At 33.4% G+C, this 24050-nt stretch overlaps 5 protein-coding genes and 1 non-coding gene across 6 annotated transcripts; 3 read left to right on the plus strand and 3 right to left on the minus strand.

The window, feature by feature from the left end:
• Positions 1-337: 337 nt before the first annotated feature.
• Positions 338-4623, plus strand: LOC106434725 (beta-galactosidase 11). The gene is made up of 17 exons (XM_013875581.3): positions 338-642; positions 736-831; positions 937-1049; positions 1139-1205; positions 1285-1377; positions 1462-1605; positions 1680-1774; positions 1872-1977; positions 2088-2291; positions 2377-2544; positions 2620-2798; positions 2868-2977; positions 3050-3159; positions 3287-3397; positions 3527-3631; positions 3742-4236; positions 4320-4623. The coding sequence occupies exons 1-17, from the start codon at positions 436-438 to the stop codon at positions 4452-4454; spliced, it is 2538 nt and encodes an 845-aa protein (XP_013731035.2). The 5' UTR covers positions 338-435; the 3' UTR covers positions 4455-4623.
• A 4395-nt stretch (positions 4624-9018) lies between these two features.
• Positions 9019-10562, plus strand: LOC106381665 (organelle RRM domain-containing protein 6, chloroplastic-like). Its single transcript, XM_022690580.2, has 5 exons — positions 9019-9027; positions 9072-9318; positions 9505-9779; positions 9876-10062; positions 10151-10562. Exons 1-3 carry the CDS (start codon positions 9019-9021, stop codon positions 9621-9623), a joined length of 375 nt encoding a protein of 124 aa, XP_022546301.1. The 3' UTR covers positions 9624-9779; positions 9876-10062; positions 10151-10562.
• An 830-nt stretch (positions 10563-11392) lies between these two features.
• On the plus strand, positions 11393-12793 carry LOC106434709 (transcription factor MYB32). Its single transcript, XM_013875566.3, has 2 exons — positions 11393-11864; positions 12145-12793. Exons 1-2 carry the CDS (start codon positions 11602-11604, stop codon positions 12746-12748), a joined length of 867 nt encoding a protein of 288 aa, XP_013731020.2. The 5' UTR covers positions 11393-11601; the 3' UTR covers positions 12749-12793.
• Positions 12794-13904: 1111 nt separating this feature from the next.
• Positions 13905-13978, minus strand: TRNAT-AGU. The gene has a single exon. It is a non-coding gene; the product is annotated as a tRNA-Thr (tRNA).
• A 476-nt stretch (positions 13979-14454) lies between these two features.
• On the minus strand, positions 14455-15432 carry LOC106434724 (actin-depolymerizing factor 9). The gene is made up of 3 exons (XM_013875580.3): positions 15320-15432; positions 14964-15226; positions 14455-14857 (listed from the first exon to the last, which is right to left on the minus strand). The coding sequence occupies exons 1-3, from the start codon at positions 15332-15334 to the stop codon at positions 14707-14709; spliced, it is 429 nt and encodes a 142-aa protein (XP_013731034.1). The 5' UTR covers positions 15335-15432; the 3' UTR covers positions 14455-14706.
• A 3026-nt stretch (positions 15433-18458) lies between these two features.
• LOC106434711 (peptidyl-prolyl cis-trans isomerase CYP21-1) lies at positions 18459-20460 on the minus strand. Its single transcript, XM_013875567.3, has 7 exons — positions 20156-20460; positions 19595-19676; positions 19443-19490; positions 19323-19346; positions 19059-19241; positions 18909-18984; positions 18459-18833 (listed from the first exon to the last, which is right to left on the minus strand). The coding sequence occupies exons 1-7, from the start codon at positions 20252-20254 to the stop codon at positions 18671-18673; spliced, it is 675 nt and encodes a 224-aa protein (XP_013731021.2). The 5' UTR covers positions 20255-20460; the 3' UTR covers positions 18459-18670.
• Between the last annotated feature and the right edge of the window lie 3590 nt (positions 20461-24050).

The raw sequence follows: 24050 nt of genomic DNA on the forward strand, positions 1-24050 counted from the left end.
TCAGTTGTGTAAAAATAAATAATTATAATTAGTTTTTTTTTGTATGAGCAATTTGTTAAAATGCTGATTGATAGTTTAAGAGAATGCGTTGTGGAAAAAGAAAATAAAAGAAGAAAATCTGTTATGTGTTTGCTGCGCTCATATTAGGCTAAAAATGGGCTAAAACAAACTTTAAAAATAGAAAATAAACAAAATCAAAAAAGGAGAAAAAGGAGTTTGAAAGATACAACGGTGGATTCTATTTCAGACGCGTAAAAATCTCTGAAACCTGAAAAGTTCAGTGCAAAACATTCTCTTATATCATTGTCTTTTTTCAGAGCTTGTTATTTGAGCTCTCCTTGTTTTTTTTATTCCTCCGACAAGGACGAGGTTCCTAGAGAACTTAGCTTCTTGTTCTAAAAACACATAATAAACAATATTAATCCAAGAGTTTCAATGAGAAAGCATTCTCTTGATCGATGGTTCTTAACGGCCATTCTTGTGGTTCTCCTCTCGTCTTCTTGTACATTCGCCTCTAAAAAAGAGATGAAAAAGAAGACGAAGGGTAAGGAGGTGACTTATGATGGAACGTCTTTGATCGTCGATGGCAAAAGAGAGCTTCTTTTTTCTGGCTCTATCCACTATCCTCGAAGCACTCCTGAAGTATTATATATTTCAATCAAATAAATAATCTTATGTTTCTTTTTTCTCATAAGGTTCTTTGTATTGATATAGAGATTTTTGGATTTTGTGTAGATGTGGCCAAGTATCATCAAGAGAGCGAAACAAGGCGGTTTGAACACGATTCAAACCTATGTTTTCTGGAATGTGCATGAGCCTGAACAAGGGAAGGTAACTAAAAACTCAAATCGATTTGTTTAAATCATGTTCAAATTAACATATAAATATATGTGTTATGATTTTAAATCTGTTTCGTTTGGTTGTTGTTTTCATTAGTTCAACTTTTCGGGACGAGCTGATTTGGTAAAGTTCATAAAGTTGATTCAAAAGAATGGCATGTATGTTACATTGAGGCTTGGACCGTTTATCCAAGCTGAATGGACTCATGGGTAAAGAAATTCAACTTTTTTTTTTGCTTATTCATTTCTTAAACTTTTCCCATAATGTTTTATGTGATTTGTTTTTTTTATTTTATTAGAGGACTTCCTTATTGGCTTAGAGAAGTTCCTGGAATTTTCTTCCGTACAGACAATAAACAATTCAAGGTATTATGTACACAAATGTGTGCCTTTTGTTACAAGTAAAGAGATTAACATATATAACCAAAAAAAAAAACTGTTGCAGGAACATACAGAGAGGTACGTACGGATGATACTCGACAAAATGAAGGAGGAAAAATTGTTTGCTTCACAAGGAGGCCCCATTATATTAGGACAGGTCCCAAACAATAACCCTAACACATTTACCTGATGATTTGAATAATATGAATGGTTCTGTAACGAATATGAAAATGAATTGCAGATAGAGAACGAGTATAGCGCGGTTCAACGCGCATATAAAGAAGACGGAGTAAACTACATTAAATGGGGATCAAAGTTGGTCAACTCAATGAATCTTGGGATCCCATGGGTTATGTGCAAGCAGAATGATGCACCTGATCCTATGGTAAAGTTATTATAATGTCTAAGCTGTGTTTTGTCTGAAAATGTTTAAAAGGATTTGAAAATACATTGAAACAGATCAATGCTTGCAATGGAAGACATTGTGGTGATACTTTCCCTGGTCCAAACAAAGATAACAAACCGTCTATGTGGACCGAGAACTGGACTACTCAGTGAGTTTTTACTCATAATTAAAAACGTAGAAACTTGAGATTCATTCATGAAAGTGACAAGACCATTACCATTTATACTAAAAAAATTACTTAACAGGTTCCGTGTGTTTGGTGATGCGCCAGTTAAAAGATCAGTAGAAGATATCGCTTTCTCAGTTGCTCGTTTCTTCTCCAAAAATGGAAGTCATGTGAACTACTACATGGTACAGTAACCACTTGAATTAATTAAAATAAATTGCGTCTGAAAATCTTACAAAAGATTGAGTGTTGTAATTCTTGAAACGAGTATATGTTGTGTTATAAATATTTGTAGTACCATGGAGGAACCAACTTCGGAAGAACCTCTGCTCATTATGTAACCACTAGATACTACGATGATGCACCTCTTGATGAATATGGTTTAGAGAGAGAGCCCAAGTATGGTCATCTTAAACATCTTCACAATGCTCTTAACCTCTGCAAGAAACCACTTCTTTGGGGTCAGCCTCGGACCGAGAAGCCTGGAAAAGATACAGAGGTATTACAATAACATGTAGTACTCGTCAAGAAAGAATCAGTGTTTAGAAATTACTCAACTATACTATATATTTTTGTAATTACAGATTAGATACTACGAACAGCCTGGAACGAAATCTTGTGCAGCTTTCTTGGCTAACAACAACACCGAAGCTGCAGAAACCATTAAGTTCAGAGGCAGAGACTACGTGATAGCTCCTCGTTCTATTAGTATTCTTCCAGATTGTAAAACTGTTGTTTACAACACTGCACAGGTGAGTAAAATATGAAACTAAACAAAAACAATAACAAAGTCTTTAACGTGTTATTGTTTATTTAAACTGGATCAGATTGTTTCTCACCACACTTCGAGGAACTTTATGAAGTCTAAACAGGCGAACAAGAAAAAGTTTGATTTCAAAGTGTTCACTGAGTCATTGCCTAAAAAGCTAGAAGGTAACTCTTACGTACCCGTTGAGCTGTACGGTTTGACTAAGGACAAATCAGACTATGGATGGTACACAACAAGGTAAATACTCATTTCATTTGATTATAAAAAAACAAGAAAGAAAATCTTGACGTTAGTTTTGCCTTACAGCTTCAAGGTCCATGAGAATCACTTACCTAAGAAGACAGGAGCTAAAACTAATTTGAGAATTGCTAGTCTTGGACACGCGTTGCACGTTTGGTTAAATGGAGAATACCTTGGTAAGAATTGTGTAGAAATTATGTAAAAATATTGAAATGAACTATGATGATGATATTTTTATTTGCTACCAGGAAATGGACATGGAAGCCATGACGAGAAAAGTTTTGTTTTCCAGAAACCAGTTACACTAAAAGCAGGAGAGAATCACCTTGTTATGCTTGGTGTCCTCACTGGATTTCCAGTAAGTAACAAATATAATTCAACGTTTTCGAATCTATATATAAATTGAAGATACGTTTCATAAGTGGTTGGTCTGTGTTCAAAAAAATAAATAATAATAAGTGGTTGGCCTTTTTCTGTTATTACAGGACAGTGGATCTTACTTGGAGCATAGATACACCGGTCCTCGTAGTGTTTCCATCTTAGGACTGAGTTCTGGAACACTTGATCTCACTGAAAGCAGCAAATGGGGGAACAAGGTTTGAAATCAATTTCTTATATAATTTCTCTGTAACTAGTGTTTCAAAACTAAAAAAATATATTTTTAACTGATTTACAACATTAAGAAAACATGTCCTTGATTTGATCCTCATTTTTAAAATCTTTAGGTCGGTATGGAAGGTGAAAGACTCGGAATCCAAACCGAGAAAGGTTTGAAGAAGGTCAAGTGGGAGAAATTCTCTGGAAAAGCACCAGGAATTACATGGTACCAGGTAATGAAAAAAAAAAATACACCAAAGAAAAAACAAAACAAAAAAAATCAGACTATATAGACTGTAGTGTAGAGATTGTCTAATAACCTAATGAATGTGAAACATTTCAGACCTACTTCGATGCACCAGAGAGCGAAAGCGCAGCAGCTATTCGCATGAGTGGAATGGGAAAAGGGTTGATTTGGGTGAACGGAGAAGGCGTTGGAAGATATTGGATGTCTTTCTTGAATCCATTAGGTCAATCCACGCAAATAGAGTATCACATCCCTAGATCTTTCTTGAAGCCCAAGAAAAATCTTCTTGTTATATTCGAGGAAGAGCCTAATGTGAAGCCTGAGCTTATAGACTTTGTCATCGTCAACAGAGACACTGTTTGTTCTTACGTTGGAGAAAACTACACTCCAAGTGTTGGACATTGGATTAGGAAGCAAGACGAGGTCAAAGCCATCACAGATAACGTGAGTCTCACGGCTACTCTTAAATGCTCGGGAAATAAGAAGATCGCAGCCGTTGAGTTCGCTAGCTTCGGAAACCCTATTGGTGATTGTGGAAACTTCACACTTGGTACTTGTAATGCTCCTGTTTCAAAGCAAGTCGTTGAGAAGGTAATTAAATTTCAAATAATGTTTGTTCTTTTGTAAAATGTGTAGCTTGTCTTAGAAGTAACTAACAAAAGAAACTCGTGCAGCACTGTTTGGGGAAAGCAGAGTGTGTGATTCCGGTGAACAAAAGCACATTCCAACAAGACAAGAAGGATTCATGCAAGAACGTTGTGAAGACACTTGCCGTGCAAGTCAAGTGTGCTCGTGACAAGAAGAACTGAGGGTTGAATGGTTCATATTCTGCGTTTAATTGACCGATTTCAAAAAGTGTTGTGGCAGTGTTGATTTTTGTCTCTCGGTTTGTACTTGGTTTCTTGAATTTAAACGTTTACATCCAAGTAAGATATTGGAATATGATCCGAGGAAGAAAAAAACTACATATTTAAACCATTATTTTGTTTTAGTTACCACCCCTTTTATTTACCGTTGAGTTATTATTTGATTCATTCTCTACGGTGAACTTTTTTACTGTTTCCATTTGTGTTAGTAGAAAATAACATATCAAGGAGCAAAAAAAACTACGTATAATCGGTAATATTTGGTTTAATTCAGTAGTAAGCATATCACAAAAATTAATATACGTATTTCTAGTCGAAATAAACAAAAGTTTCTCAGACGTAATGTGCGCGCCGATTAAAACTTCTGGCCATATGGCCAGTGCTTCTCGATGGTTTGTGATTCATGGCTGTGTTACTGTTCATTGCAACTTGTTACACTTAAATGATGATGATAACGACATTTGTGGGATATCTACTAAAGATCGGTCGATACCTACAAAGTGGGGCATGACCTGAAACTGGACCTAACATAACGTGTTAGGTTTTGTTAGGTAGGAAGCTTCTTTAAAACCTTTTCTTTGTTTTTTGTATTTTCATTAGAAACGGTAAAGAAATAATGTTGGTTGACAGTCACCAACTAGATTGGCTCGGAATGGTATAATGGACGTAAAGCGTTTATTTTCTGCGTCATCAAAGTAGCTTTATTCCAACTTTTTCTATTACAAATTATTACATCCGTTCCATTAAGATATATTTTTTAGAAAAAAAGTTTGTCTCGTATTCTTTTTTGTGTTTCTATGAAAAGATTGTAAACTTCAAAATAATTAATTAATTTTATTGAATTACTATTGATTAAAAGTTACTAAAGATTAAAAATTAAAGGAAATGATATGGTAGTTTAATGTGTTTTATTAATATGCATGAAAAATATTAAAAAGTTTATTTTTGTGAAACAGAGTGAGTATGTTCTTACGTAAAAGAATTGTTTCAATGGAATGTGAAGATTTGTAACCTAACAATAACATGCCTATAATCTAATCTATTAAAATAGGAGTACAAAATTAGATTATCCCTTAGTTTTCCACTATATTTACAATGTCATGCCACTGAAGTTATTAATTAACCTATCTTTTAGGATTTTTGTCTTTTCTCTTCAATTAATGTATTTCCAAAATCAAATTCTAACTAAAAAATCATGGCAACAATAATTAATAAACCTAACTTTTAATATTTTTTGTCTTTTCCTTTTTATTATACATATGTGTATTTGAAAATAATTAATTCCATATATACATTTCGTAATTACATACATTATACGGTAATTATTTTACTAATTCCACATATACATAATAAATAGTATACAACAATTTCATTATACATAATCATAAAATTTTGATCCATAAAAACAGTTTATACAATAATTTTATTATATATAATCATAAAATTTTGATCCATAAAAAATAAAAATACATTTGTGTGATTTTACAGGTCGTATTCTAAATAAATGGATGATATAATTAAGGGTTTACATGATAAAATAAAACTACTCAATATAAACTATAAAATTATTGTGTTTATAAATGTCATATTAAAAAAAAATTAAACGGGTAAATTTTAAAATATATATTATCACTTATACAAATAAATATTCATTTATCAAAAAACTAACACCTGCGCGGGTGCGCGGGTCAAGCTCTAGTCTATATTATTAAAGTTGAAGTACACATTGAGATTGTTTGGCAATATGGACAGTAGTTAAAAAAATAGTACTGTTTGGAAACATGAATAGCAGTAAGTTAGAAAAAAAAAATGGGCTTATGCTACTAAAAGAATTAAAAGTCCATTACATTATATTAAAAAGTAATGGTCTATGTTACTTGATATATATATTCAAATCAAAATAATAATTTAAAATTGATTTTTATCAAAAATTCATTCAAAAAAATATATATATATTCAAAATTTGATTTTTACTAACATATTTTCCTATAACTATTATAAAACTATTTTCAATATATATAAGAAAAATACAATACAAAGCCCAATTTCAAACACCAACTTAAATTATGGTTTTTATATTTCATATTAAATTTTAAAATATAATATATGTGATTATTTATATGATTGTATATATAAAATATTATTAATTATAAGAAAACTTATTTGATGGTACGTATAAAATACAATTAATTATATGATAACACATATTTTGTAACCTATGATGACACATATAGGATTATATATAATAGTGATTAGGGGTGGGCGTTCGGGTTTGTTTTCGGGCTTTTTGAGATTTCGTGTTCAGTTCAGATCTTTGAGTATTTGGTTCGGATTTGGATAACCAATTTAAATAGGTTTGGTTTAAATATTTGGATAGAGAATTAATAATTATGTAATTATTTTTGGAGTTTTGAGTATATTTTAACTATTTAAGATATTTATGTTTGATTATTTGTATATATTTTCAAGCATTTAAGTGAACTTAAAAGTATCATATATATTCTGGATGTTTATATATATATATATATATATATAATCTAAATATAATTAATATATATACGTATATAAATCTATTTTGGATACCGAAAATACTTCGGTTCAGATCGGATTAGATTTCAGTTCTTCAAATACCAAAGTTTTGAATAATTCGGATATTTAATCAATTCCGGTTCGGATTTAGTACTACTTATTCGGATTGGGATCGGTTCAATTCTTCGAATTTGATTTTTTTGCCCAATCCTAAATAGTGACATAAAAATCAAATAGCATCATATTTTTTTAAAAAAAAATATACCCGCACGGACGTGCGGGTCAAAATCTAGTTTTTTTTATAAAAGAACTAATTTAACGAAGATAGTTAGGAAAATATTTGTTAGATATTGCACTCTGTATTGACCAAAAAAATAGAAGATATTGCACTCTGTATTGGTGCCTATTGTAGGTGTGTATACATTTTGAAAGTTACAAAGAAAAATGTAATGTACATTTATTTTAAGATATGTTTGGTGTGTGGACAACAAATCACATGTATACTCTATCCAAATTCTTTATTGTTAATATATTAAATACTCCATTGTGTCGGTAGCAGTTCAGAGTAAATGTAGACCATGAGATCTACCAAACTCTTTAAGATTGTCTTTCAGGTATCCAACAAACTCTTACCAATAAAGCTACTTTCCTTTTCTATAAAACATTACTCCAAACATTTTTTTTGCCAACACTCCAAACAGTTTTAGAAACCAAACCAAAATTATTATTGATATGTTTTATTGATACTTATTACAAAAATATGGCTATTTAAAAAATTGTCAAGCATGTTTGTTCATATTTTTAAAATGATTTGGGTTACCTCGATTGAAAATACAGAATCGAAAATACCCAGTGCCGTCTCTTACCCATGACAATATAGACATTTGTCATGGGTTTATAGATCAAAAAAAAATTGTATTGTTTTAAAGGTCTATAAATTATCAAAAAAGACCCATAATTAAGTAAATTTAATTTACTGATTAAAAAATAAAACAAGAAGAAATTTGTACTTTCATCATTAGTTTTTTGATATTCTTTTTATTTGTTTCAGGTCTTAGAGTCAAGTTAAAATAAATGCAGTGAAAAAAATATATATAAAAAATATTTATAAAAGAGTTTATATTCCGTGTTTTGCCAAAGACTATTATATTGATTAAGACGACACTGAAAATACCCGACTAATTTTGGAAGCCAATGACAATAGTCAGTTGTTTAATCTCTTCTCAACGAGAATCGAATCAAGAAAGCTAAACTTTCAAGAAATCACTAGGCCAACCCGTGTTGGTTTCTTCGTATATTGTAAACCTGGTTTACACACTACCGTATGCAGTGCTAAACTATATAGAAAATTTGTAAAATTAAGAAGGCACTGTCTTTTAGTATTTTACCTGGTAGAGAAAAAAAAGAATGTTCACAAGTATTCAAAAATAGTTGTATGAAAATAGATTATATCAGACTATTCGATGTAGAGTTTTTTTTTTTTTTGAACTAACGATGTAGAGTTTTAATCCAATGATTTATTCATGATAGGCTTGTGAAAAGCTTTTGTCAAGAAACCATGTTTATTGGTACCTTTCAAAAAAAAACATGCTTTTCTAGAATTAGGTGGACGTTACAATTTTAGGAAAGCTGGAGTTAATGACGAGAAAAATAGTTAAAGGGATTTGTGTTTGGTAGTTGGGAAAGTAAAAAGGTGCGTGTTAGGGCAAATCATTAAAGGAAAAAACCAAGAAAGCAGGTAGAAATCCACTCTCTATACTTTTTTCATAACATTGATTCAAACTACACAGTGAGAGCATCTTTAACGCGGTCTTCTCAGACCGTCTCTTAGTTTTATTTGCATTAAAAAAAAAAGAAAATTAGATTAAATGCTAAAGACGTTTCTTATTTAGGGGCTACAAGACACGGTCTTCAGAGACACGTGTTGCCCTTTGGGCGTTCATCTCTTTGAGAGGAGAGAGAGAGAGTTGAAGGATCGATGGCGAAGGCGTGCGATGATCCCCAGCGACTGAGGAAGATTGCGGCTGATAGTCGCTGTTAATCCGTCGTGTTCGGAGATCGCTTCTTAAGACTAACCTCTCAGCCACCACCTGCTCCTTCTCTTCGTCTGTCTATTCTGGTTGCTGGCGTGGACCAATCAATGTCGGAACCGTCGTGAATTCAGCTCGCAGACGCCACGACGTCGGGGGATTATTAGTTTCTGGCTGTCTCTCTTTGCCGGATTCTTCATCTCCACCGTCTTCTATCTCTGGTCCGAAGACGAAACTGTATGTGAGTGGTAAGCTCCATTCCCTTTCTCTCTCTGTCTCTGTCTTTTTTCTTCTAATTTTCTTAGATGTCTATGTTTTCAATTCATCTTTTGGTTGGTGTCTAAGTTCTGATGAACTGGTGAATTGGCTTTGCATTGTGTTAATGTTCTGTTTATGGTTCTACTATGTTGCTTTGATTCCTTGTTTGTCTACATGAGACTTGATGACAAAGGGTTTGATGTATGGATTTGCTTTCCTGAGGTATGAGACTGAGGAGGAGTCACTGAAAGCTATTCAAGGGATGCACGGAAAGATAACTCGGTCTAAGTCTTGAGTTGGGTTTCTTTGCGGCAGGAGTGATGGATGATCTCAACAACTGATCTCGCCCAGCACACTCTTGAACAAATAAGATGTCAATTTTTGCTCTTCGAACTTGAGGATCTTCTCCCAAGTTTGAGTCTTTCGAACTTGACGAAGTGTTTCGTACTTGGTGAATTTATAAAATACATTTCCCTTCTTTTTCCTTTATACCAAAATTACTCTACCGTATATAGCTGTTCTTATCGTTGTTGTGCCTCTCTTTCAGGTGGAAACGATCCGCAACTTTTTTGCAGCGCTGTTCCTTGCGAGTACTGGAATGTTAATAAATATGCACTTCTTGTGGAACCATGTTGACATTCTGGTTGCAGCAGTGTTACTGGTGATAGTGATAAAGACTGGTAGTTGCAATCGTTGTTAAAGTGTTCGGAAACAATAACAAAACTGCAGTACTTGTAAGAATTGAACTCTTCTTTTCTCGCTTTCACATTGCTCCAAAACCTTCTTGTAGTGAGAGAGGCCTTACAGTTTACTTGTCTACAGGTTGGAATGTCGCAAATAATCTATGTTCTCCTGTTTCTCTACACACCTTTGGCACAAACTCAGCTTTTTGATTTTTAAGAACCTTAAAATAAGAGACTTGCAATGGAGACATAAAAGTCTCAAGGTTCTTAACTAAATCTCTTAAACAATTTTATTCCTTAAATACTATTAAAAAATAATTAAGAGACCCTTAATGGGTCTCTAGGATAATGGTGCTCTGAGGCTTCACCTTCCACACTAATTTTCTTTTGACATTTTTAGATATCATCTTTGGTTTTTGTTTGTTCTTTTTTTCTTCCAAATATTCACGAAGACAAGATTTTCCAGAAGCTGTACTTTACGGCCTGTACATTATAACTCCTGAACTGGTGCTAGTCACTAGTAAATATAGTTGTTTATAAGATTTTACCTATGTGATTGTTTGATGATTGATCACATTACTTGGGTTGAAACTAAATGGAACTTTGATAATGATATGTAGATATTATAACTAATTCAGATTCCACAAAACGATCTGAGTAATGCTTTAAAACATTACTAACATGTTTTTCTTTCATTTTTGAGAATGCTACTAACTAACATCTTTAAAACTATTGATTGATCTGTTAGAAAAAACTATTGATTTGAATATTCTACTTTGGATGCTACTGCAACCTACTTACCAAACTCACAATGACAACTATTATCTTCTCATTATTGTAACATATATGCCCATGATTCGATGCAGTGTGAAACCATCATGCTTTGTCCCAAACAAATCTTTTCAAATTATTAGTTTTATCATCAAATATGTTTTCGTTCTTAAAAAAAAAAAAAAAAAAAAGAACGAAAACACCTTTCTTAACATGTCTTGCACAATATCATATTGTATTGTGAGTTATCATAGATAACGTTTAACGTTAGACCGAATCAAGTGGTAAATTTGTGGTAGTGTGTAGTGGTAAAATCATCATGAAATATGTAACACTGTAAACATTTTCTGAGTCAAAACACTATAATACGTATGTATGGTGGCATGCAAATTCTCATAAACAATATACAAAACTCTAGGAATAAAAGGCATGTTGCCATTCAAACTCGAACGTGTCTATACGTTGTATAATATGGTTTCACACACCTACTCGGCTTAAGTACAGTTGGACTCGACTTGAAAACGCTTTATAGCGTATTCTCATTGAGATTTTGAAGAAGAATCGTCTGACTATTGCAGTTTAATAGTTTCAATCCAAAAAAAACAAAACAAATAATACTACAAATTTAACTTTATATTAAATTGATCATAAACGGAGCCCACTAGCCACTACTTCAAACGTGTCTTACCAACTCTCTTCTAGAAACATTTTAGGCTTTGCTCACCTTCCTCCAACCTCTCTCTATCTCTCTTGAACATCATCTCTCCATATAACCCTAGCTAGTCTCATCATCACAAGAACCAGAAGAAGAAGAAGAAGATGGGGAGGTCTCCTTGCTGCGAGAAGGACCACACGAACAAAGGAGCTTGGACTAAAGAAGAAGACGATAAGCTCGTCTCTTACATCAAATCTCACGGCGAAGGCTGTTGGCGCTCTCTTCCAAGATCCGCCGGTCTTCTCCGCTGCGGCAAAAGCTGCCGTCTTCGGTGGATTAACTATCTCCGCCCTGATCTCAAGAGAGGAAACTTCACCCTCGAAGAAGATGATCTCATCATCAAACTCCATAGCCTCCTTGGAAACAAGTGAGAATCATCACAAAACCCTTCAACAAACAAGATCCTCTGTTTCTTATGCTTTGTTTAAAGAATACTCTGTTTCTTATGCTCTGTTTTAGTCATATTATGTTTTCATGCTCTGTTTTAATAATACTCTGTTTCTTATGCTCTGTTTTAGTCATACTCTGTTTCTTATGCTCTGTTTTAGTCATACTCTGTTTCTTATGCTCTGTTTTAGTTATACTCTCTTTCTTATGCTCTGTTTTAGTCATACTCTGTTTCTTATGCTCTGTTTTTTCCACCTCAGATGGTCTCTTATAGCGACGAGATTACCTGGAAGAACAGATAACGAGATCAAGAACTACTGGAATACACACGTAAAGAGGAAGCTTTTGAGAGGAGGGATTGATCCCACGACTCATAGGCCTATCAACGAAGCCAAAGCTCCTCGTGATTCGCCTGAGACTAGAGAGACAGAGGACTCGCTTGTGAAGTTTCTATCTTTCAGTCGTCAACTGGAGAAAAAAGAAAGTTTCAGAGACGAGAGAAATGATCAGAAAGGACTGATTTGCAAAAAAGAAAGAGTTGAGTATTCTGTTGTTGAAGAAAAGTGCTTAGATTTGAATCTTGAGCTTAGAATCAGCCCGCCATGGCAAGACCAACAGCACCATGATGAGACCAAACTTTGGTTTGGGAGAGAGAAGTACAAGTGCACTGCATGCCGTTTTGGGTTGGGAAACGGCAAGGAGTGCAGCTGCGATAATGTTAAATGTCAAGTCGAGGACAGTAGTAGTAGCAGCAGCTATTCTTCAAGCGATATTAGTAGTAGTGTTATTATTGGTTGTTATGACTTCTTGGGTTTAAAGTTAAACACTAGCGTTTTGGATTTTAGTACTTCGGAAATGAACTGAAAATGTAATGAAGAATATCAAGAAATTTATTGAAAGCTGGGATATAACAATCTTAACATATTGTTGTGTTTGTCTAATTGCATGTTCCTATCATAGCTACTCAATGGAATTTTGAGAAAAAAAAAACTACTCAATGGAATAAAAAAATATAACCCTGGCCTTAATACAATACAAATTTCACATGGTTCATAAATTCAACAATAAGTTAAATTAATACCATAGTTTCTTTCAAACAAAAAAAAATTAATACCATAGTTGTTAGTATTTATATACCATAGAATTCATGCTAGTCTAGTATGACGTGTGAAAATTTTGTTGTGTTTCCTAACTGAACTCGTTTGGAGTAACTAGGAACAACGTAAAGCCAAACCCATGCTTGACAAATGTCTTTGGTTATTCCCAAGAGATTTGACATTTCAAGGAAGTAGATAAGCTATGTATGGATGAGAGGTAGTGAGAATGGCTGAAAGGGATTTACTATTACTAGTGCATGTTTCTATTCATTGTTTCGTTAATTTCATCATTCTAATATCAATACAACGCATACAATATGCGTGTCAGCGTCTGTTGGTAAAATGTCTTTATCAAATTAAAGTGTTTTTTTTTCACTCGACTTACAAAAGTATAATTTAACAAGAATTTCACTATCAGTCTATCACCATATTTCCAAAAACTACTAATATTATCTTAAGACATTAGTATATATGGTGCCGATTTTTTCGATGATATTTCAACGTTAAAGTAATTAAACAGTGGTCACACAAAAGAAAAGGTAGAGATGAGAGATCACATGACAGAACTGTGATTTAGTAGTTTGTATTATACGTATGATTCTAAAATTAAGATATGGCATATATTATAAGATAAATGATTCTGAGGAATGTGAGAAATACCTAAGAGATAAAACGATATCTATAGAGATTGAAAGAACGACCATAAGAGGTATTCATCTATTACCTCCAGGGGTAAGAATATAAAGTTATAAACTGATGGAGGGCATGAAACGGTGAATTAGGAATAAAGACTTCGAAGTCTTCAAAGTTAAATAAATTATAGGCTTCCTATCCACATCGAACATTTCATCTAAAGGTGTGTTACGTTTTTGTTTTCTCCAGTCAAAAATAATAAAAAAATAAAAAAGAGGGGACGTGATAAATGCTCTCGTTGAGAGTCGAACTCAAGACCTCCCGCTTACTAAACGGGTGCTCTAACCAACTGAGCTACGAGAGCTTTTGTGTTATTTGAAAATATGATGATTTCATATTATCTACAAGATGATAAGGCATTGATAAACTTTTGGTTGAGTGGGGTCGAGACCCAAGAAAATAATTTTTAAACATACGCAACTTTGTAGGCCTTCCAATTCTTGTAAATTCATTATCCCTTAACAAATACTAAAAGATCCGTTAGGCGATTTGGACCATGTGATGTGTGTGTTTTACAGAGATAAGACTATGCAAATTGAGTAAATTCAGCTGTTTCAAATCCATAAAACTCAATTCCTAATCCAGGTACAAAACTAGGCCCAGTTGAAAAAGTTTGTAAACATAACATCCCAAGCAATATATTATTGGATACAAATTCTACCAAACTAGTCTAGTCCACAAATCACACACCATCACCTAATGGTTATCAAACATTTTTCAATAATTCTTATCTCATACGTTTCTATGCCTTGTGTATATTTCAACCCTTTTCTTCATATCTGATACAATATTAAGCTTTAATTTATTAGCATTAGCGACAACAGAGACATTAATAACATTCGACATTTGGCCTACCAAACAACAACAGAAACAGTAATAGATGATAACTTTTGTCAACAAAAGGAAAGAAAGGAAAGTCTCACATACCAAGTCAAGCACTAAACAACAATAACTAACATTAATAGATAATTAACGTCTGTTAATGATCACGTCACTAACAATGTAACCCCGGTTAAACGGAATGTAAATATTTTATTTGGTCCGGTCCTGGATTTTGTCGAATCCCATCTCGGTTGGGTCGGTGGCTTGAAGCTCATAGTGAATGCCTTCCAACACCCTCCTCAGTCCGCTCTTTGACGTCGCGTACATCATCTTCTCCCTTATCCTCGACGCCTCCGGAGACCTGTATATTCCCACAAAACCGATGTATTATGGACCGGTTTGGTTATGATTTAAAAGTGGATGATGAGGATAAAACAGTTTGCTCAAACACTTGAAACACGACTTACCAGGTGATGAAGAAGAGCTTGCTCATGCGGCAGTTATCGACGGTGACGTAGTCGAAATCAAACACCGCGTAGCGACAGTCGTCCTCCGGTAAGGAAGCGGCGAGATCATGATAGGTCTCGCCGGCAGCACCGACCTTGTCCACGGCGACTTTCTTGGATTTCTCCTCGATCTTGAAAACGATGTATCGGTGCACTTTCTTCCACTTCATCTCCATGAATGATCTCTTGCAGTCCTCCAACATCCACATCCCGTTCGTCGAAGCCTACACCAAATGGTTATAAACTTTCAAAAATGATAAACAAATAATAAATAATTGTTGAAATTGTGATATAGACTATATAGTATTTGGTTTTACCGTCTTCAAAGCCATAGTGAGTGTTGCTGAGCTAAGTTAGTGCCTTCTTCTTCTTTCGTTGATGTTTTTGGTGTAGAGAGAAAGTGTGTTGAGGAGAGTGTAGGGTGGAGACTTATATAAGTAAATGGTTAGGTAAATGCCACGAAATTTCTCTAATTATTACGAAATTACCACCCCTGCGACTGGCACTTTGATATAATGTTTTTACAGAGTTATTTGATGTATTTATTAGAATATTCAGGTTTTTTTTTCTTTCAAGTTTAGCTGTTTACAGCCTTTTTTATGAATACTTATAATTACGAACACCCATGTATAGTTCTTTTTATTTCACTAAAAATAACAATGGTTGTAATTAACGTACTACTACTAATTATTTCTTTTAAATTTGAATGTGTGAGTTTGTTTACCAAAGCAACTAATCAATGCTAGTTAATGTTAGCCAATGGCTAATGAGAAAATCAACTTGGGATGGAAACTTATCATTCCATATTTACAGATAATTGGGATATTCGCCTATTAAAAATTAAAAGACATATTAAGTGTTTTTTTCTTTTATCTTTTTCTTCATTGCCAAAATTTACGGTTTCAACTTTCATTAGCTAGCTGTGTTTTCCCGTGCGTGTACCAACGCATTTTAATACTACTAATTGATCTGTTTTCTTCACGATTATCTAAACATAGAGTAAATTATTATATCTGCTATGACTACTTTATTTCTAAATAGTGTAATTCATCTTATATAGAAATAATATATTAATAGAAAACAAAATCAAAGTTGCGTGTAAAGTTGTAAAACATCACTTATACATCATTGAAATATATTAACCACAGCAAAATATAACCACACTGACACTATAGCAAGTTTAAAGCAAAAAATACAACTAAACCATTGCGTTATTCTTATGAAAAATATAACCACACTGACACTATAGAATGTAAAGCAAGTGGTAAACAAAAAAAAATTAAGCAAAGCATAAATTATTTACATCTATTAACAAGGAGGATGATTAAATTAGAACTGAACATTGAGAATATAAGTGAAGGAGCGAAAGAAGAAAGACGCGGGGAATCGAGAGAAGCTGGTCCCAAATAATACGTCTGGATCCGATGCCTACATCCTTCATTGGTCTCTTCAATTTTGTGTTACTCAAAAGCGCAAGCGACCCTTTGCGTGGAAGCTAAGGAATGAGACACGAGATAATATATATAAATATATATTGAATAACGAAACTTCATGTAGGAAGACAGTAACAAAACTGTTTGAAAAAACTTACATATATTTTTTGGGTTGGACAACAGAATATGAAGCAATAATAAGAAACTTCAACTTGAGTTCCAGCAATACAATGGAACTCAAGTCTCTGCTCTTTTTTAACTGAAACGTCTAGGTTTTACTGAAACGTCTAGGTTTTATCCACTAGATGATGACGTTCAGATATGAATAAAAATATGAAGAAGTATTCATATGGAGGTTCCTGAATATTCATCTAAAAGTCAGCGTATGTAGATAACCCAATTTTAACCATGATCAACTTTTCATGCAACTCGGGTTACAAGTTAATTGGCCTGATTCACCCTGTTTTCAATTGAATAATCATATAATATTTTGGTGTCGGTAAATAAAAGGTTCACAGAATAATAACCTAAAGATACGGTGATGGCCACACTACACAATTCCAAGAAGAATTTTTGCAGTCCCGAAGTTTATAGTCTTACGATGAATTATTGTCCATAGCATGTATGCTATAAGTCGAGCAATTCACACCATTAATTGTATCATGCCATACGTACATGTGCATACGGTTTTCTAGATAATGCATGAATTTAGATACAGTTATATAGATGGAGTATGTATATATATGATTATTATACATAGACATGAGTTTGCATGGACCCCTACCTGTTATTATTCGGGTGCAATAATATAAGAAGCCAAAACACTAACATCTGAAGTTATGGACGCATAAGCTCGACAATACTAACACTTTCATGCTCATTTTTGTTCTGTACCGACATAGATTCAACCTAATTCGATCTCTCTGGATCAGGGTATCTCGTTTGATTTAAGAAGTATTTAATCAACTTCTGAAATAAATATGATTTTATCATTATTTCAATGGTTTCAAACGCAGGTTTATGAACACAAGTATACCAAACCTAAAGGAAATTCTCTTTCTGATTGCGTTCATGAATCATGATTAAAAAAATGAAAATACTCAACGTTGTACTTTCTTTTCGCAGAAAAAGACCCTATAGTAACGCGTAAGTGTAAAAGCAAACAAACACTGAAGATCCAAATCATCAAAAGCTATTAAAACAATCACACACGCATTGAGAGGACATAACCATGTCTCTACAGATGTGTGGATAACAATAGCCCATACATGAGGTTTTGATGAGGTGTACGCAAGTAGATAATAGCATTTCATGTGTTTATGATTTTAATTGATTAGTGTCTCCTTTGTAGTTTGTTATTTGGAGGTTTTGTTTGTAACATTTGGTGGCTTGTCTTCTAAAGTAATTCAGTAGTTAGGCTTTGACTTGTTGCTCAATACTTGTGTGGTCTTTTCTTCTTTGGAATTATCTATTTCACCATACCATCCTTTCATTTTTGTAGTTTTTTTTCAATATTGTTATTTGATAACTAGAAAATAGTAACTTTAGAAATTGTGAAATATTAGGTACTGATTTGAGTGTTAGAGGTTGAAATTAAGTGTATGTAACTAGCGACAACATCTGAGGTTGTAGTCTTTCCCAACCCAAAAAGCTGAGTTTAATTAATTTAACAAGCTGAAAATGTTTTTCAGTAATTAATTAATTATCATGTCTACCATAATTCAGCTCATCACAATTAGTACTCCCTCTGTTTTACTAAGACATGTTTAAAAAAAAAATGTTTCATAAAAATAGAAATTTTCTGTTTTCTATAAAAAATATGTAAACTTCATACGTTATTGAATTACTATTGGTTAAAAATTATTTAAACTTAAAAATTAAAAAAACGATACATTTATTATAATGATTTGATATATTTTTTAATGTGTGAAAACACTAGAAAATCTATCTTTATGAAATTTAGTATCAGATATCTACATAATAGTAGACCGAACTAAAAATCATATATATATATATATATAAATAATAAAGTCTACTGAAATATATGAGAAAAAAAACTGAAGTGAAGAAGAGCTACAGAAGCGTCCAGCTTTAAAACACTAACTACATTGGCATTGTATTCATAATTCAGATCATCACATCTGCAAAACTATAAATAAAAAGAGAGAGAGAGGATCTCATAGGAACAGAGCCAAGATTTTGCTGAGATGAGATGTGTAAGCTTTTATGTTTTTGTCATCTTTCTTCATCCCATTTGTCTTTAGGGATCTCTCCAGAATCAGCAATCACAACTTTCTTCCTTGGTTTCCCACTGTAAGTACCGGCTCCACCTTCAATGGCGAACACATTGTCCATCCCTTGTATCACCTTACCAAACACCACATGTTCCCCTTCCAACCTGTGCACACACACATTTCACATATGGATATACCAAACTCTACACTGAAAAATCATTAATGAAACTAGAGTGTACCAGCTAGCCTTAACAGTAGTGATAAAGAACTGTGAGCCGTTAGAATCAGGTCCTGTATTAGCCATCGCTACAACACCTACAAATAACAAAATTTTGATAAACTACAAGGATACATAAAAACTCACTTTCATAAGTTGAGTATAAGCGCACCTGCATGTGAATGCTTGATCTTGAAATTTTCGTCAGGAAAGGTACCACCATAGATTGACTCACTGCCTTTGCCATCACCATGGATGATGTCTCCTCCTTGGATTACGAATCCTGATATTATCCTATGAAACGGTGTTCCTTTGTAGTGTAGTGGCTTCCCGCTTGAACTTTTCCCCTTCTCTCCTACGTTAGCGTTTTAAATCCATTTTAATCAGAAACTGAAGCACCCAATCTGAGATTAAACACAATCATTTAAGTACAAACCTGTGCATAATGCCCTGAAGTTTTCTGCAAAAAATAAACAAAGAGTTGTACCATCAGAAACTGTTTAAACAGTTTTAACAGAATCCTGAAGTTTGCAGTCAAGATGATGAAGACACATACCTACAGTTTTGGGAACAGCAGTGCCGTATAGTCCAATAACGATCCTGCCTGTAACATATAGAGCGGAATCAACAAACTATGAAGGAAGCATTTAGCAAAGAAGAGATAACTTGTGTTTCTTTCCTTATGTCAACTATATCAGTTCTTTTTACCTAAGCGTTGGCCATCGATATCAACATCGAGAAACACTCTGTGTGTGATTTCAAAATCCTGGATTACTTGCTTCTCCTCCTCCTTATAAGCAATCAAGCGAGAAAGCAAGTCATATGTAAGATTAGTTAAGCTGGAAAACTCAATCATGATTCTATCATAGAATAGTAGAAACTAAGAAGAAGAAAAAACTAGCTAGCAGTAGCATCCACACATTCGAACTCATTGACTAACTTCCTTACAACTTAGACAAGCAGAACCAACTTATGTGTACCAACTTATGTTTTACCTATCCCACGAAAGATCAAAAGGATCAGGCTAGGCTTTAACTACTAACACTAAGAAACTAACAACAAAATGTATAGGGCACACTAATAAGCCTCACTCGCAGCAAACTCACTTACACATTTCAATGTGCTTAACCAACACAAGAAAGCAACTTCACAAAAGGGTTTCAGAGAATCAGATCTCTCATAATAATCTTTCAATATTTCCGAATAGTCGAAAGAGCATTCAAACAGATCCAACATTACAGTTTGAGAAAGAACATGGAAAAATCGTACCTTGCCGGTGTTGAAGAGCGCGAAGATGAGGAAGATCGTAAGGGCGACGAGGAGAAGAAGGCACCTGGGCTGTAACAAAAACGAGATCTCTCTACGCATCTTTCTTCTTCCTTCTTAAGGATTCATCTCACACAGAGCTCGATCTCACACCCTCTGAATCAAGATTGCCGAAGAAAAGTCAGAAACTTTCACTCTTCTAAGATCTCTCTCGACGTTCTACGCTATCGAATTGTGTAATCTTCGCGGCAATCAAAGTTTACAGACAGAGTCCAAATCGATCTCAATTCCAAGTGTGTTCTGTTTCTTCGTCGAAGATGGGTTTTGTCTTTTTTTGTTTGTGATATGCTAATGGGCCTGAATAGCGACTAACGGGCCAGTATTATTTTACTCAAACCAAATGGGCCTTTTATTTCAATATCATCTGCACTATATTGGTAGTAATCAATTTGAAAATAAACCATTGGACCAGTATTCTTTGCAACTAGCCGATTGAAAAGACATCTAAAAGTTTTCGTATAACCAGCCCTTTCATTTAGTAGTACTCAGCTTGATATTTATTGTTGATCCTATTTGGCTGGCTCATTCATCTATGAAGAGACACAATAGATCTGTCTATTTGTTTCTTTCTATCATCTATAATCTATGGTTCAAACGTAACTTAATGGACACGTCACATCCACCGTAGCTGGTAGGTTGTGAGATATTTTCATTATCATTAATTATGGTGTTTCATAACTCACTGTCACTAAAACCAAATCTTGGTATATGCTATTTTTCTTGTTAGCGTGTACTTAACTTACCACTTTTTTTTTAATATTTTAGCTTACTAATGCATTTTTCTAATCTTTTTTCTCTTTGATTAACTGTTTTCTAATCTTTTATGCCTAGGAATATGTTATGTGAATGAAAACAAGATTTTTCACCATGTGTGGTTTTACATATTAGTGTTATATTATTAACTGTCGCAAAAAAGGTTAAGAGAACATCCAAAATTACTAAACCACTCGATTTAGATAGATAGAAACAAATTCAATTATCGTCTCCATGCCCCACAAACTGGTAAAGAAAATAATTGAAGAGTTATTTAATATTTATTTATAGACATATCACCCCACGTTTAATTAAAGCTACAATTATATTTTGTTGTTCTGCTAGTACTTGCTATTTCTCAACCGTTGGATCCACTTTATAAATAAAATGCTTATTATTTTATGGAGTCGTCGTTTAGGAATCCGACAACGTTCAGTGTTTCCGAATATTTTCGAAAATATCTTTTGTGATAAGCAAATTGTGATAACCTTGCCCACAAATCAGATCACATTTTTGACTAAGTTATACTAATTGTGGCAGCTGTGATAACCTCGCCTACAATAATAATAATTCACTGATAGAGACATTTCCCTATCACTCACTTCCTGTCCGAGTTCCCGAATCGGTCCCATCGATATTCACTACCATTATCATAAACGTACAAACGGTAATCAAATGCGAATAAGCTTTCAAACATAGCATGAGATCTTTTGTTGAACATTTTTGTACACGCCGATGGTAAGCTTTTGTTATATTCTATTTGGCACAACCTCAAACTGATCTTAAAGCTACACATGTACTGCTTTGTATGGTGAGTAAATGATGATAAATTTAACCAAGCGGAAATCATCAACTGAGGCTCTTCCGTTTCGGAGCTCCGTCAAATCTTCTCATATATCACCGTGAGTGCCTGGTTGATTTTAACATCCTATTCCATACGGAAATCGAGTAACATTAACACCCTATTCTAATGATAAATGACAACGGATTTTCTAAAATGTTAAGTTAGAAGGAAATGGTGTAAATCAAAGAGTCATTATTACATTATTATTGTGTTTGAGGCTGAGAATTGAGGGTTTAGGATAACATGATAGCATCGTTCTATATCACATAATTATTACATTATTTTGTGTTTCCAGCTCCACTTTCATACAGTTCCGTTTTCATCCACCAAAGCCATCAGCTATACTACGAGTGATAATAGAAAACAAAGCTCTCATATCCAGTTTACAAAAAAAAAAAAATCGCATATCGAAACCAAAACGAATTTCAATATAAAAAGAATATTATAAATAAAATTAACTATGTAAATATGGTTCTTTTAATCTAAATGGAACTGAACCGGAATCCACGTTAAACCAATATTAACGTACAAAATAGTGTGTATATATAATTTAGGTTTTTTAACCATTGTATATAATTAATTAAGCTTTGCTCCAAAATTTAGTAATAACTTTAATGATATTTTTGTTTTGAAAAATTTAGATTGCGTGAAAGGAACTCTCATGACTAAGTTTATAGAGATTCAATAACCACACTCTACACGTTAAGCAGTTTATGGTAGTTGTATAAAGAAGATAATGACTGCGTTCACTTATCAAGGAGGAAGTATCTTGTGGAAAATGTTAACTGAGTTCCTTCCCAAATCACATCAATAGTTTGACATAATATACTACAGGAACAACAAGATATACTATATTAAACGAGCGACGAAGCTATAATGCAAGAGCTTACAAACACATTGGGTTATCCGTGGAGCAGTCGAAGAACAGAGAAAAAAGAAACAGAACACTCATCTAAATCTGTACCCAATCCAAAGCTTGAGAAAACATCTTGATGTAAAGTAGTAAATTCAAGTGGCTACCTTACTTAGTCGACAAATACAGTTGTCACAACCGACTGTATATTTTATCAAGTTTTAATGTGGTAGTATTGTAGCCTAAATAAATAGTGCATATGAAACTTATAAACCCGCTAAATAACTAAAACATCGTTATCAGAACAAGAGACTTATGCGCAAAATTATCAGTGTTGCATAATTCCGTACGTACATAAAAAGAAGGAAATACAAGGCTTGGCGATATGAAACGTTAGAGTTGTACACGACATGCTTTCATCCAAATTAAAAGTTGTAATACCTTTTTGGTAAATTGAGGAAGCCAGCCCAAAATACATATTTGTTGTGTGAACTGGAGATATCATCAGTAGCAATAATATTAATAGTGTTGTGCAGCTTGATTCTAGTCATTTTGTTTGGTGGAAGATATAGATGACCCATAAACCCGCGAAATCGAATGGCGATAAACGACCTTTTAAAGAAAAAAAAAACTATCTTAATAAATCGGATCGAGCCAAGTTAAACCAAAGCAAATTAAATTGAATTTTATTGAGTTGATTTGTTTTAATGCTAAGTATTCAGCGGCATGTTTTCTGATTTTTCTTACACTAGGTGGAAATGGCCAAATGCGGAATAGGCGTCGAGGCGAATTGATTTTTCTGTTATTTATTTACAAATTGTTTTATTTTCTCATATAAGGCTATGCATGTTTTTCTAACACACGATACAAATATGTTATAAATAGATACATATATTTGTATTTTATAACATATTTGTATTTGGACGTACCTATGACTAAGACTTTCTAACATTTTTATGAAAATAGCCATGTACCATTTACAGCATATAGACACATGTAAAGTTCAAAAAAGTAATATCATAGTGATTATCATTCTTTTTTCTTAATGTGATATTAGGGTCAGAAATAAGTTACATGTAATACTACAATACGACCATTTCATTGATGACATATTAAACACCGCCTGAACCCTATTAGATATTATATGTATGTCTTTAAAAAAAATTGGTGAGTGCATTGGAATTGTTTATGGTTAGGCACTTGTCAGTATCAGTCCCGAGATACAACGGAGACATATGTCAGACTTTAAAAAATAAAAAATGTTTTCACTCTTTTCAAATAAAATAAAATTATTAGTTTATAATGTACAAATAATTTCATACGTCCATATCTCAGTTAAGTATTATAGATTGGCAAAAAAATGACCAACAAATAATTATGAAAGTAAA

The sequence above is a fragment of the Brassica napus genome, chromosome A1 (assembly GCF_020379485.1).
Source record: "Brassica napus cultivar Da-Ae chromosome A1, Da-Ae, whole genome shotgun sequence".
Classification (NCBI taxonomy): domain Eukaryota; kingdom Viridiplantae; phylum Streptophyta; class Magnoliopsida; order Brassicales; family Brassicaceae; genus Brassica; species Brassica napus.